We start from the raw sequence: 13,559 nt of genomic DNA on the forward strand, positions 1-13,559 counted from the left end.
CATCATTTCAATATTTTGATTTTGGCAGGTACATGCTAACTGAAATCTGACTGCACCCTCTATCACAGAGGACGTGCAGTCATTTTTTGGCATGGTATGACCTCTGCCAGAGAATGCCTCTACTAAAAGTCCTGTCTTTGTCAGCCTTTGCGATCCTTAGGGGGGTGCAGTCCTTTTTTGACATGGGTTCTATGGAGCCTGCCGAAATGGGACTGCACCCCCTAACTCAGAATAGCAAAGTCTGACAATTACCCAATGTGCTATACTTGCATGGGTTTATTTATTTTTACAGACACAAAGCGACGCACGGGTCTGCTCCATAGGTCCGTGTGTTTGAGCCTGAACCATATAGACTGTTAACGTCACATCACGGGAAGTTAAACTTTGTGTTGCCTACAACAACTAGCCTTATGCCATTTTGGGGCTACACTAAAAACATTCGGGGCTCAAAGCCCTGCAAAAATAACCTGGCGACGCTAATGGTAGTATTGGTGCACATAACTTAGACTGACCAACATTGCCCTCAAGCGGCGTAAAGTCGTATTTCGGCAGGCAGTCTGTTTTCAGTAGCCTGACAAGCCAGACCCACATCAAGAAGATGCTGGGTCTGGGAACCATGTGTCAGTATGCTGGGAACTCAGGGCTCAATCCGAGGGGCGGGACAAACGGTTGTCTTTCAAATTCCCTCTGCACGCAATAGGGATAGCGCTACAACCAACCAGAACAACGAAGAAGGTGACGCAGTCAGAGCGACGGAAATACATCCATGGAGTGTTCCGAAAAAAAAGAAAAAAAGTGTTCCGCGTATTGTGTGTTGTGGAAAAGTTAGCCAACAAATGTTATGGTAATGGAGCCCAACGACTGTTGCCGTTTTTGCGAAAAGAATATGAGAATTTCGGGCGTGCTTACACATTCATCAAGCATCTTCGAAAAACAGAAGAAACCCCAAAGTATTGCCGAGAGACTACTGCATGTTGGAGTGGCGGTAGTTAAAACACCGGCCAAGTCGAACAGAATTTGTCAGCGGTGTCTCACCCTTTTAACGAGACTTGAACGTGACTTGCCGGTGTACTGGAGATGGGTGGAGGATGAAGAGAACGAGGAAGCCTCCGCAGTAGAAACGATAACAGGTCGTTCAGATAAACGAGACCGTGAGCCTACTCCGTCGAAGACACCCAGAGCCTTGAACAAGTTCTGCCTTAACCCTGCAAGTACTGGAAGAGCTAATATTCGACGCAGCATCACCGAGGTATGTTAGTTGTATTGTTAGATATGTTTTAACATCCAGTAACAGTGCAGAACAGCCTGATTTTCATTAGACATGTTGCCCACCAGTTACTCTGGGAGCAACATCAGTTATGATCGTAGACAGTAAAAGAAAGGTTATGGTTTTCAGACCTACAACCAATCAGAGCAACGGAGTATGTGACGTATGTTGAGCGACGCATAGTTGTCAACAGAACTCAACTGCACGCACGCTGGAAGAAGTAGAAGATGATGAGTGTAAACGGTCTTTGCCGGTGTTATGCTTTTATATACTGTCTATGGTGTTATGTCCCTACTGGTTTAAACACTAACTGGTTTCCGTATATTGTGTTTACCTAACAGCAGCAGTTGTTTCTACCTCTATCGCCAGATTCGTCACACAATCACAAACACATTACTGGCGATTTTCAGGTCGCATCTCATATCTATTGCTGCGAATATGATTGTATGAATGATAGAGATGTTCCGATCCGATACTGCCTAATACGCTGGTATCGGAAAGTACACGTAATAAAACCCTGAAGAAAATCTACTTTAAAGTAGTTTATTTATGTTCTTTTTCCGTTATAACTGACTGTCAAACTGCATAATAAAAGAAAGTTCTGGGGCGTTCATTGGTTGAGTTTGTTCATGTTTCACAAAGAGTTTAACCTGAGCCAGACTGACAACAAAGATAGAAATAATATCACATCCATACAGGGATAGTAGTATACAGTTGTTAAAACATAATAAAATATATGACACACTGGTATCGGATGGTACTCGGTATCAGCCGATATGCAAGTTCAGGTATCGGAATCGGTATCGGGAAGCAAAAAATGGTATCAGGCCATCTCTAATGAATGAGCACTACATCGCAGCCACATACAAAAAATAAATTTAAGAAAATACAGTAATTGCAAGTTTGCGTCAAGCTGGTTTCAAACCGTCGAAAGCAAAAATACATACTCTTCATGTAAGCAGCTCTACGCTGCGAGCTACTCGAACGCTGTTGACTTTTGTTTCCGATAGGCATTACTCAACTACGTCAGCATCCAGGTAACAGTTTGTTTTGGTTTTGTCTGAAAAAACTGGGGCCTGTTTCAGGAAGGAGGTTTAACAAACTCTGAGTGTAACCCTGGTGTCTGAGTTGATTTACCCTGAGATGGAAAACTCTGAGTTTTCAGTTTCAGAACAGCTGATATGAGTTGGTTCAATCAACTCGGAGTAGGTTCACTCGCTTGCACGACCACAATAAAAACGCAGCATGAATGGAGCCATGATACTACGATTCACCATGGTAACAACCACAAACAAACTGGTCGGCGGAAATACTCATGCGCACAGCGAGATAAAAAAAACAGCGGCTGCTGCAAAAGAGATAATTTGCGTGGGAGAAAATTGCTGCTAGAGTAAATGCGTATATTCCAATATAGTGTATATCATATTTTAATCATAAGTATAGCCTAATATTACTGGTGAAATGGTATTGAACCTATAATCTATTTCATTTAGGTGCTTTGCGGACGAAAAAGTAGGCCTACTACGCCTACTAATCCCACTGAGGCTGCAGCACCATCATTAACAGAATTATAATTCATAATCTTTTATTTCAAAGGGTTTACATCATTCACCTGTAATACTGTGGAACTCATTTTTAATGTCTCTTACTGGTTCGTGTCCAGGGAACACTACAAAAACGTTTAAAACACGTTTCAGAGCGAGTCACACTCTTCTGACGGCGCTTTGCTACAGTGGCTTTACTAATATGCTCCTCATCACCAATGTTGTAAAGAAAACTGCCGGTTGCAAAAAAAACGTAATGCGACACAAAGAATCTGCTGGAATGTAAGAGCATGTCCACGATGGGTGACGTTAGTGATATGAGGACGGATAAGGTTATGTAGGCTACATAACTGATAGACTGGGAAGAAAAACGATACCGCTCAAATAGGAAGTTATCTGGAAATGAAAATGTCGGGGTTTCAATATCATCTCCCGACATATAACACCCTGCAAAGTAAAGCAGAAGTAATACAGCTTCTTCATCAACGGGATTGTCGACAAAAGGAAATGCCATGTTTTTAGAAAAAAAAAGTTTTATAGTCTGCCTAACACGGTTAATAAACCAACACAATTTTTTTTTATTCATGCAGATAACAAACTGCATTAAAATGCGCCTGATACAGACGGAATGAATGAATGAGGAAATGAGATTCTCTCAGTCTCCTCCCTCTGACAGACTGAGAGAAACTCGAGGTTTCTTGAAGAAAACCTGCTCCCGACCAGGTTAGGTTCACAGACTCAGTTACCATAGTAACTGACTCTGAGGTGAAGTTACCTCTCTTTCTGAAACAGAAAACCCAGAGTTTCCCTCATCTCAGGGTTAACAAACTCAGAGTTTTCACTAAACCTGCTTTCTGAAACGGACCCCTGGTTACTCCCATAGGCTGTATAAAACCGTTACTTTTAGAAAATACACAATCGTATTTATCATGATTCTTTTCTCGTGGCTACGGCTATATTACCACTACATTACAGCCCCTACAACATTACACATATGACTATAAATACTGTTAAATAGTGACGATATAACTCGGACAAGCTAACACTGAGCCACATGAAAAGCTAAAACAACTTGTTACCCTGGGCTTAGGCAGTGTTGTATTGTGTCCACAAGGGGCGCACTTATTGAACCCAGAGAGAAACATATATCACCTGAGCTCAGTGCTCCTAAATAATTTAAATAACGTTATATGCTGTGTTGGAGTTTGATTCGAACCAAAGACTGTAAATATTAACAGTCTATGATTAGAACATAGCTTTGGATAGAATCATTCGATAGACACACAAGCTCAAATAACACTGTATTGCTAGCACGTTTTGCAAACACAGAGGTATGTTTTACTATTCAATATAGTCTACACAAAATGAAGCTTTACTGTAAATCATTACGTCCACGCCTTCAGAACTGGTGGGTATAATATTACCACTTGTATGTATTCGACTTTTCCTGGCTCAGTGGCTTGCTCGGCTCATACTGTATGTTTACGGTTTTATCTGAGTTAGATCGTCACTATTTTTTTTTTTTACCATAGACCTGTGTAGTGTCGTAGGGGGCTGTAATGTAGGCTACAGTGGTCAATATAGCCGTAGCCACGAGGAAAGAAACGTGAAATACGTTCGGGTATTTTCTAAACTAAACCTAGGTAACCAGTTGTTTCAGATCAACTCAAGACAACATGTTACCTGGCTGCTGACGTAGTTAATTAATACATGATTGGAAAGCAGAAAATCCATGAGCTTCGTAGCTCACAGCGTAAAGCTGCTGTTAACAGGTGATTATATGTTTTTGCCCTTGTGAGATCGAAACTACCTCGACACAATCTTGCAATCATTATATTTTCTTAAATTTCTTTTTTTGTATGTGGCTGTGATGTAGTGCTCACTTATACCATCATATTCACCGCAGTAGATCTGGGAAGAGATTTCAAAAATCGCCAGTAATGTGTTTGTGATCGTGTGACGAATCTGGCGAGAGAGGCAGCAGCAACAACTGCTGCTGTTAGGTAAACACAATATACGGAAACCAGTTAGTGTGGAAACCAGTAGGGATATAACACCGGTGTTGTAAAAATAATTTAAGGATACACGTAGTACTTACCAACACGATCATCATTTGAGAGAAATAGTAAAGGTGAATGCATATACGAACAAGTTCTCTGTTTAGGATTAGAACTCGACAATACAGCAAACAAATCTTGTTGCATTTGTCGGTCCCGTTAGAACTTAACAACACGGTTGGAATGCGACACGCCCGTGTTTAAAAAATGGACAGATGACGAAAGAGACCAGGCTGAAGAAGCGTGTTCATCTAAAGGCCGTTTTATGCTTCTGCATGTGGCGTACCCCCGCAGACCCCTCTGCATCTTCGCAGGACCCTACGCCGTAGCCTGACATGCACCTCTCGAAAAATGTAACTACACGTCGCTCGGCCGTGGCTTGGTAGCGTTGCATTTCCCCCGACTCATTTCCTGGTTCTCCTTCTCCATAAACATGAACATGAAATCAAGGAGAGGGTTAACTTTTCCTGCTAAAGATGTCTCACTGTGGTCAGAAAGCAAAAGGGAGACACTTTGTTTCTCTCACTATGACTCTAGAGTCAGTACTCGCTCCGAAGGTAATTGCCGTCACTCTCTCACTTCTCCCTCTACCACACCCCCCCACACCCCCACACACACACACACACACACACACACACACACACACACACACACGCCGGCTCGACGCACACACCAGCGCACAAGTATAAACACCAGGCCACTTACATAGCCTACTGCGAAAGCTCTGCGTGGTGCCTCCGCAGAAGCATAAAACGGCCTTAAAATCTACGCCGTTGCTACGCATGTAGGTACGTGATCATCAGCATCAGAGAAAAGAGACGGGGAGCCTACTCCCTCCAAGACGTCCGGGGCTCTGAAGAAGTTTTGCACCAATCAGTCAACTCCAACCAGTACAAGAACGCAAAGAAGCATTACAGAGGTAAGCTTGTTGTTGATGAATTTCTACTTCTTATGATATGACTATGAGAATAACCTCGATTTGATTGATGAACGTCCTGACCTCAAATGTTGTGGCTGGCATCCAGGCTAAGAATGCCCTGTTCCCAGGAAAGTTTGATTAGGAGAGGAGAACCTGGAAATGAGTAGGGGGAAATGCAACGCTACCAAGCCACGGTCGAGTATCGAAAGTCCTGCTATTCTTTTGAAGAGATCGATGCACGCACAAATATAAACTTCAGGCCCCTTACGTAGGCCACGGGGAAAGCTGTGTGTGGAGCCTCCGCTCCGTTGGACGCAGCGTCCCGCGTCCAACAGAGCAGTAACCAAGCCCGGCCCGAGCCTGACACAGTTAAAATCTCATTTTTTTCTCATACTAATGACACATGTACGTTTTGTAGGAAGGCATTCGGAAATGTCAACAGATGAGCGCATCAGCGCACATGGGGCAACAAGCGCACGTTAACACAGGCGCGCACCTACGTAATAAGCTTTTTTAAATTTGAAATGTTCAGTGCCTTATTGTGCTGCTGTGACCAAGCCCAAACTTCATTTCTAAATATCTGTCGGGTACTGCCGGGTCCTGACGGGCTTGGTTCAGGTATCCATCCTCTAGTGCGAGTGCCCAGCCTTTTTAAGTTGACTTTGCAATGGTAACTGCTTTTCCCATTTCTTTCAACCCATAACATAAACCCAGCAGATTTCCACTCCACAGCCCAACCTCTCAACTCTAAACAAAGCATTCAGTACTTTAGTCTGCTTTTAAATTATATTTGTGATAATGAAAGTGTTGCTGTTCCCTGTGTTGGTGTTTAGGGCACCGCTGACAGTTCCTGTCAAATTTTGCCTCCTGTAAGACACGTAGGCTCCCAGACTGACTCCCCAAAGAAAACATCGGTCGGTCCACAGCTATCTATGCAAACTCTGCAGAATCAATTTCGAAGTAAAGGTTTGTAGTCCTACATATGATCAAGTCATGTTTAATTTGCTTTAGTTTTTTGCTTTTACATACTATAGTAGTTAGTGTGTGCTCATTCATTTAGCAACTGTAGACACAACTGACAGAATTACTCATTTCTTTGTCTGTGCATTGAAGCTACCCAGGTGAAGATGCCAAGCAGAGATTGCGGTGTGGGCACTGTCACCTTCCCCTTGGACAGTCCACTACTGCTCCTACAACCAACATTAGTAAAGAGACCATCCAAGAGACCTCGACTCAGCCTTACAGACGAGGAGGAAGGCCCTTCAGAACCCAGCTCGTCTGTGGCCGTTCATGAACCAGAGGACTCAACATGACTCTGTGGACTCAGTCACTGTCGTGGGTTAGCGGTCTCTTTTCACCTTCTCATGGAGAGGAGTTGGTGGATGACAGATTAGTGAATGGGACAATAAAGACTGCTGAGAACTTGAGCAAGGCACCAAGCCTTCAGCTGCTCCGTTGGAACGGTTTAATAATAGATAACTGAACTTCTTTAGGCAACTGATTCTCCTGTTCAGTCACTGCTGTAAAAAAGGGGATGTGTTTGGTCTGCCTGGCTGAATGTTGACATGTTTTTGTGTTCATTTTGTTTTCAATTGCTCTTCTACACATTATACCACAAGTTCTTTCTTAGTACAATGTGATTTCTCTTCTACTAAAACTAGACAGAAGTGGAGAAAAAATTTGGACCACATAGACTGCCAAAACCACAAAAAAGTAAATGTAAGTGAAAAGTAGATGTAATGGGGAAAAATACATTTTAAATGTAGCTTTTGTGTGAACCTACTAGTAATATGGTAATATAATTTCATTGTCAACCAGTAAACTATCAGCAGCCTTTGTAAAGCTGGATCCTGTTTTATGGCTTTCATTATTCAACTGGCTACGTACAGAGGTGATAATAAGATAACATTACAAGCAAGTAGAGTAATTCTCTTCACTAAACACTTAAAATGGCCATCAATTTTCTGAACATCTCACAGTTTCAATTCAAATTTATAAGAAATAGACATATGACATCCACTAGGTAGAGTGGAGTTTAGGACTAAAATAAAAAGTCATAATGCGAAAAGTGTGGTTGGCAAGAATATTGGGGATGGTAATGAAACAGGAAGGCATCTCGTGGGCCCGGGGAAGAGTTTGTTTAGCAGTATTACCATGTTGAGAAAAAGATGCTGTTTTTATTTTTTGTTTTAAGTGCGAAAGCAAATACCATTTGTATGGATTACCGGAGGAAGATAGCCTGGAAATCCAACTGGTGGCCCAACTCGAGGGGCGCAATTGGATAACACTACGACCAATCACAACAATACACGGGGTGACGTATCCAGAGCGACGGGAACAAGTTTGTTTTGGACGATAGAGCAAGGCTCTGTTTTTGTTTGCTAAGAAAAATAAGAGATTTTTGCTTGGTTACAATTTTAATGGGAATATCAAAATACTGACTTAGATTCTTCAGGGCATTTTCTCATAATGGTAATTACCAAAAATAATCACACAATGGTTCAAAAATCCTATGAAAAATCGAGGAAGGGATGAAGTGACCCTGCCCGGAGGAAGCCCGGGGCCCCCGTCTGGAGCCAGGCCCAGATGGAGGGCTCGTCAGCGAGCGTCTGGTGGCCGGGTTTGCCACGGAGCCCGGTCGGGCACAGCCCGAAAAAGCTACGTGGCGGACATCCCTCCATCCCATGGGCCCACCACCTGTGGGAGGAACCGCTGGGGTCGGGTGCGCTGCCACATGGGTGGCAGTGAAGGTCAGGGGCCTCGACGGACCAGACCCGGGCAGCAGAGGCTGGCTCTGGGGACGTGGAATGTCACCTCTCTGTGGGGGAAGGAGCCGGAACTTGTGCGGGAGGTGGAGCGCTACCGGTTAGATCTGGTGGGGGCTTACCTCTACGCACAGTCTTGGTTCTGGAACCATACTCCTGGATAGGGGTTGGACTCTTTTCTTCTCCGGAGTTGCCCAGGGTGTGAGGCGCCGGGCGGGTGTGGGGATACTCACAAGCCCCCGGCTGGCGCCGCTACGTTGGAGTTTAACCCGGTGGGCGAGAGGGTCGCCTCCCTACGCCTGCGGGTTGTGGGGGGAAAACTCTGACTGTTGTTTGTGCATATGCACCAAACAAGAGTTCAGAGTATTCGGCCTTCTTGGAGACCTTGAGTGGAGTCCTGCATGGGGCTCCAGTTGGGGACTCCATAGTTCTGCTGGGGGACTTCAACGCGCACGTGGGTAATGATGGAGACACATGGAGAGGCGTGATTGGGAGGAACGGCCTCCCTGATCTAAACCAGAGTGGTTGTTTGTTGTTGGACTTCTGTGCTAGTCATGGATTGTCTATAATGAACACCATGTTCGAACATAGGGATGCTCATAAGTGTACTTGGTACCCAGAGCACCCTAGGCCAAAAGGTCAATGATCGATTTTATAATCGTTTCATCTGATCTGAGGCCATATGTTTTGGACACTCGGGTGAAGAGAGAGGCGGAGCTGTCAACCGATCACCATCTGGTGGTGAGTTGGGTCAGGGGGTGGGGAAGACTCTGGACAGACCTGGTAAGCCCAAACGGGTAGTGCGGGTAAATTGGGAACGTCTGGAGGAGGCCCCTGTCCGACAGACTTTCAACTCACACCTCCGGCGGAGCTTTTCGTGCATCCCTGTGGAGGCTGGGGGCATTGAACCCGAGTGGACAATGTTCAAAGTTTCCATTGCTGAAGCTGCGGTGAGGAGCTGTGGTCTTAGGGTCTTAGGTGCCTCAAGGGGCGGTAACCCACGAACACCGTGGTGGACACCGGTGGTCAGGGAAGCCGTCCGACTGAAGAAGGAGTCTTTCCGGGATATGTTATCCCAGATGACTCCGGAGGCAGTTGCAAGGTACCGAAGGGCCCGAAGGGCTGCAGCCTCTGCCGTGAAAGAGGCAAAGCAGCGTGTGTGGGAGAAGTTCGGAGAAGACATGGAGAAGGACTTTCGGTCGGCACCAAGGTGCTTCTGGAAAACCGTTCGCCACCTAAGGAGGGGAGCGGGGAACCATCCAAGCTGTGTACAGTAAGGATGGGGACGCTGTTGACCTCAACTGAGGAGGTAATAGGGGCGGTGGAAGGAGCACTTTGAGGAACTCCTAAATCCGACTAATACGCCCTCTATGGTAGAGGCAGAGCTGGAGGATGAGGGGGATTGGCATCAATTTCCCTGGTGGAGGTTGCTGAGGTAGTTAAACAACTCCACAGTGGCAAAGCCCCAGGAATTGATGAGATCCGTCCAGAAATGCTTAAAGCTCTGGGTGTGGAGGGGTTGTCTTGGTTGACACGCCTCTTCAACATTGCGTGGAAGTCTGGGGACGGTGCCTAAGGAGTGGCAGACCGGGGTGGTGGTTCCCCCTTTTTTAAAAGGGGGGACCAGAGGGTGTGTGCCAATTACAGGGGTATCACACTTCTCAGCCTCCCGGTAAAGTCTACTCGAAGGTGCTGGAAAGGAGGGTTCGGTCGATAGTCGAATCTCAGGTTGAAGAGGAACAATGCGGATTCCGTCCTGGTCGTGGAACAACGGACCAGATCTTTACTCTTGCAAGGATCCTGGAGGGAGCCTGGGAGTATGCCCAACCAGTCTACATGTGTTTTGTGGATCTGGAGAAGGCGTATGACCGGGTGCCCCGGGAGATACTGTGGGAGGTGCTGCGGGAGTACGGGGTGAGGGGGTCCCTTCTCAGGGCCATCCAATCTCTGTACGACCAAAGCGAGAGCTGTGTCCGGGTTCTCGGCAGTAAGTCGGACTCGTTTCAGGTGAGAGTTGGCCTCCGCCAGGGCTGCGCTTTGTCACCAATCCTGTTTGTAGTATTTATGGACAGGATATCGAGCGTAGTCGGGGTGGAGAGGGGTTGCAGTTCGGTGGGCTGGGGATCTCATCGCTGCTTTTTGCAGATGATGTGGTCCTGATGGCATCATCGGCCTGTGACCTTCAGCACTCACTGGATCGGTTCGCAGCCGAGTGTGAAGCGGCTGGGATGAGGATCAGCACCTCTAAATCGGAGGCCATGGTTCTCAGCAGGAAACCGATGGAGTGCCTTCTCCAGGTAGGGAATGAGTCCTTACCCCCAAGTGAAGGAGTTCAAGTACCTTGGGGGTCTTGTTCGCGAGTGAGGGGACAATGGAGCGGGAGATTGGTCGGAGAATCGGCACAGCAGGTGCGGTATTACATTCAATTTATCGCACCGTTGTGACGAAAAGAGAGCTGAGCCAGAAGGCAAAGCTCTCGATCTACCGGTCAGTTTTTGTTCCTACCCTCACCTATGGTCATGAAGGCTGGGTCATGACCGAAAGAACAAGATCCAGGGTACAAGCGGCCGAAATGGGTTTCCTCAGGAGGGTAGCTGGCGTCTCCCTTAGAGATAGGGTGAGAAGCTCAGTTATCCGTGAGGAGCTCGGAGTAGAGCCGCTGCTCCTTTGCGTCGAAAGGAGCCAGTTGAGGTGGTTCGGGCATCTGGTAAGGATGCCCCCTGGGCGCCTCCCTAGGGAGGTGTTCCAGGCACGTCCAGCTGGGAGGAGGCCTCGGGGGAGACCCAGGACTAGGTGGAGGGATTATATCTCTAACCTGGCCTGGGAACGCCTCGGGATCCCCCAGTCGGAGCTGGTTAATGTGGCCCGGGAAAGGGAAGTTTGGGGTCCCCTGCTGGAGCTGCTACCCCCGCGACCCGACCCCGGATACGCGGATGAAGATGGATGGATGGAATCACACAATAGTCATTATAAACATATGGATACAGCTCCTCTGTTGAGAATAACATGTTCTTGATACCATAGAGGATAAAACATCATACTGGTTGAAGAAATACCCTTATGCCTCCTTAGTTGTGGGACAAGATTTTAATATAGCAATTAATAATATGTTAGACAAATGGCCACCAAGGAGGTCAGGGTCTCCTAACTATGTTAAATTGTCTCATGGATACATTTGACCTGGTTGATGTTTGGAGGGAACAGTTTCCAAATGACAGACAGCATACCTGGTCCAATAAGGACTGCTCAAGACAATCCAGAATGGACTACTGGTTAGTTTCCAGATGTTTAACGAGGAACACCATTTCAGTCAATATCAGTAACACTCCATTGAGCGATCACAAAGCTATTTACCTCTCAATAACTCTGTCCTCAGATCAGTCCTCTGGCCCAAAAGCCTCATTTTGGAAACTTAATAGTTTTCTCCTTGAACATGATCAGGTCAAATAAAGAGTCAAAGAATTGATTGAAAACTTTTGGATTAAAGCAGACTCTCAGAAAGCGTATGGGACAAATTGGGAGCTTCTAAAATATGAGTTGGGGAAGTTTTTTTTATGAAGTTTGGTGGTGATTTGGCCAAGATATATCGACTCAATATCGTTATCGCAATATATTGAAAGTGTCGCAATAAGTATGCAATATTTTGTTTATTTTGTGGAGCGCTGCATCCCGTCCGTTGGCTGTGGCTTAGTTGTGTTTGATTTAGAGCTTGCTTGAAACGCTATAATGATCCTGTTTCATTGGCCAGTTACCGTGCCACTTGCACATGTTAGTGCACTTCAGTACATGGGTCCACTACGTGACAAACCCTATGGAGCGTACCATGTGACGTGTGTGCAACAAAACGGAACAATCTATACACATCTAATTACTGCGAGGTAACAACTAAATCATTTATGGACTCTATCAGCCATTGTAGAATTATATCCCCAGAAGACAGAGACTACTGTGATGATAGCATATCCCAAGAGGAGGTGTTGAAGGCGATTTTAAAAATCTAAAAAACAACAAGAGCGCAGGGTGTGATGGTATAACTGCTGAATTGTACAAAATGTTTGATGAATTACTAACTCCCTTTCTGGTAAACGTTTTCTCAGAGAGCTTAGAGAAAGAAGCTCTCCCAACAACTATGACGCAGGGTGTCATCACATTGATTCCAATTGATGGAAACTAGAGAAAAGTCTAGAAGAATTGGCGCCCTATCACTCTCTTAAATAACGATTACAAAATGTTTGCACTAGTTTTCGCTAATAGACTTAAAGAAGTGTTAGACATTAGATTAATCACAATCTGGGTTCATGAGGAAACGACATATTGCAAATAATAGAATAGTGCTGGATTTATTGGATTTTAATGAGTTTATCACTGACAACAGCTTCATTCTGTTCCTTGATTTTTATAAGGCATTTGACTCTCTTTAATATGGTTTTATCCTGCAAGCGCTTAAAAAATTTGGATTTGGAGATGACTTTTGCAGAACTGTCAGGACCCTGTATGAAAATGGTAGTAGTGCAGTAAAATTGAAATTTGGTACGTCCCCTAGATGCAGAGTCTCACATGGAGTCAAACAAGGGTACCCAATCTCCCCATACTTATTTTTGATTGCCTATCAACTCTTAGCTCTACATGTCTCTAACAGTGCCTTGGAAGTTCAACTGGCTGATGACACAACCATCTTCCTGAGAAATGCCTCCCAGATTCCCCCTGCGATAGAGTTGATCAGAGGATTTTCACAAGCTTCAGGTCTCAAATTAAACTTAAGAAAATTTGAACTAATGGCAGTTAAAGAATGTGATGTTTCAACTATATGTGATATCCCTGTGAAGGATCAGGTTACATACCTGGGAACAATAATAACTAAAGACCACAATATAAGAAGGCCATTACATTTTAGCCCAATCATTGAAAAAACAAAAAAAGAAGTTGAACTCTTGGCTACAAAGAGACTTCTCCTTGAGAGGATGAGTGTTACTGACAAAAGCGGAGGGAATTTCCAGACTTGCTTAT

The 13,559-nt window shown here is 45.2% G+C and overlaps 1 protein-coding gene across 2 annotated transcripts; it reads left to right on the forward strand.

Moving 5' to 3' along the window:
- The first annotated feature begins 600 nt into the window (after positions 1-600).
- LOC144519867 (uncharacterized) lies at positions 601-7,635 on the forward strand. Of its 2 annotated transcripts, XR_013502143.1 has the most exons (4): positions 601-1,249; positions 5,657-5,787; positions 6,621-6,753; positions 6,901-7,635. XR_013502143.1 is itself a non-coding variant. In XM_078253353.1 (3 exons), the coding sequence occupies exons 1-3, from the start codon at positions 842-844 to the stop codon at positions 7,098-7,100; spliced, it is 741 nt and encodes a 246-aa protein (XP_078109479.1). In that variant the 5' UTR covers positions 618-841; the 3' UTR covers positions 7,101-7,635. The 2 variants fall into 2 exon arrangements, 1 of the variants encoding a protein (XP_078109479.1); XM_078253353.1 differs by lacking the exon at positions 5,657-5,787 and having other exon boundaries at positions 618-1,249.
- Positions 7,636-13,559: the final 5,924 nt, after the last annotated feature.

This window comes from Sander vitreus, chromosome 6 (genome assembly GCF_031162955.1).
Source record: "Sander vitreus isolate 19-12246 chromosome 6, sanVit1, whole genome shotgun sequence".
NCBI lineage: Eukaryota > Metazoa > Chordata > Actinopteri > Perciformes > Percidae > Sander > Sander vitreus.

Excerpts from the sequence above, each read along its gene's own strand:
- LOC144519867 (XM_078253353.1), top strand. The coding sequence starts at position 842 with ATGGTAATGGAGCCCAACGACTGTTGCCGTTTTTGCGAAAAGAATATG. Across the intron at positions 1,250-6,620 it reads TTCGACGCAGCATCACCGAG|GGCACCGCTGACAGTTCCTG; the intron begins GTATGTTAGTTG and ends GTTGGTGTTTAG. Across the intron at positions 6,754-6,900 it reads GAATCAATTTCGAAGTAAAG|CTACCCAGGTGAAGATGCCA; the intron begins GTTTGTAGTCCT and ends TGTGCATTGAAG.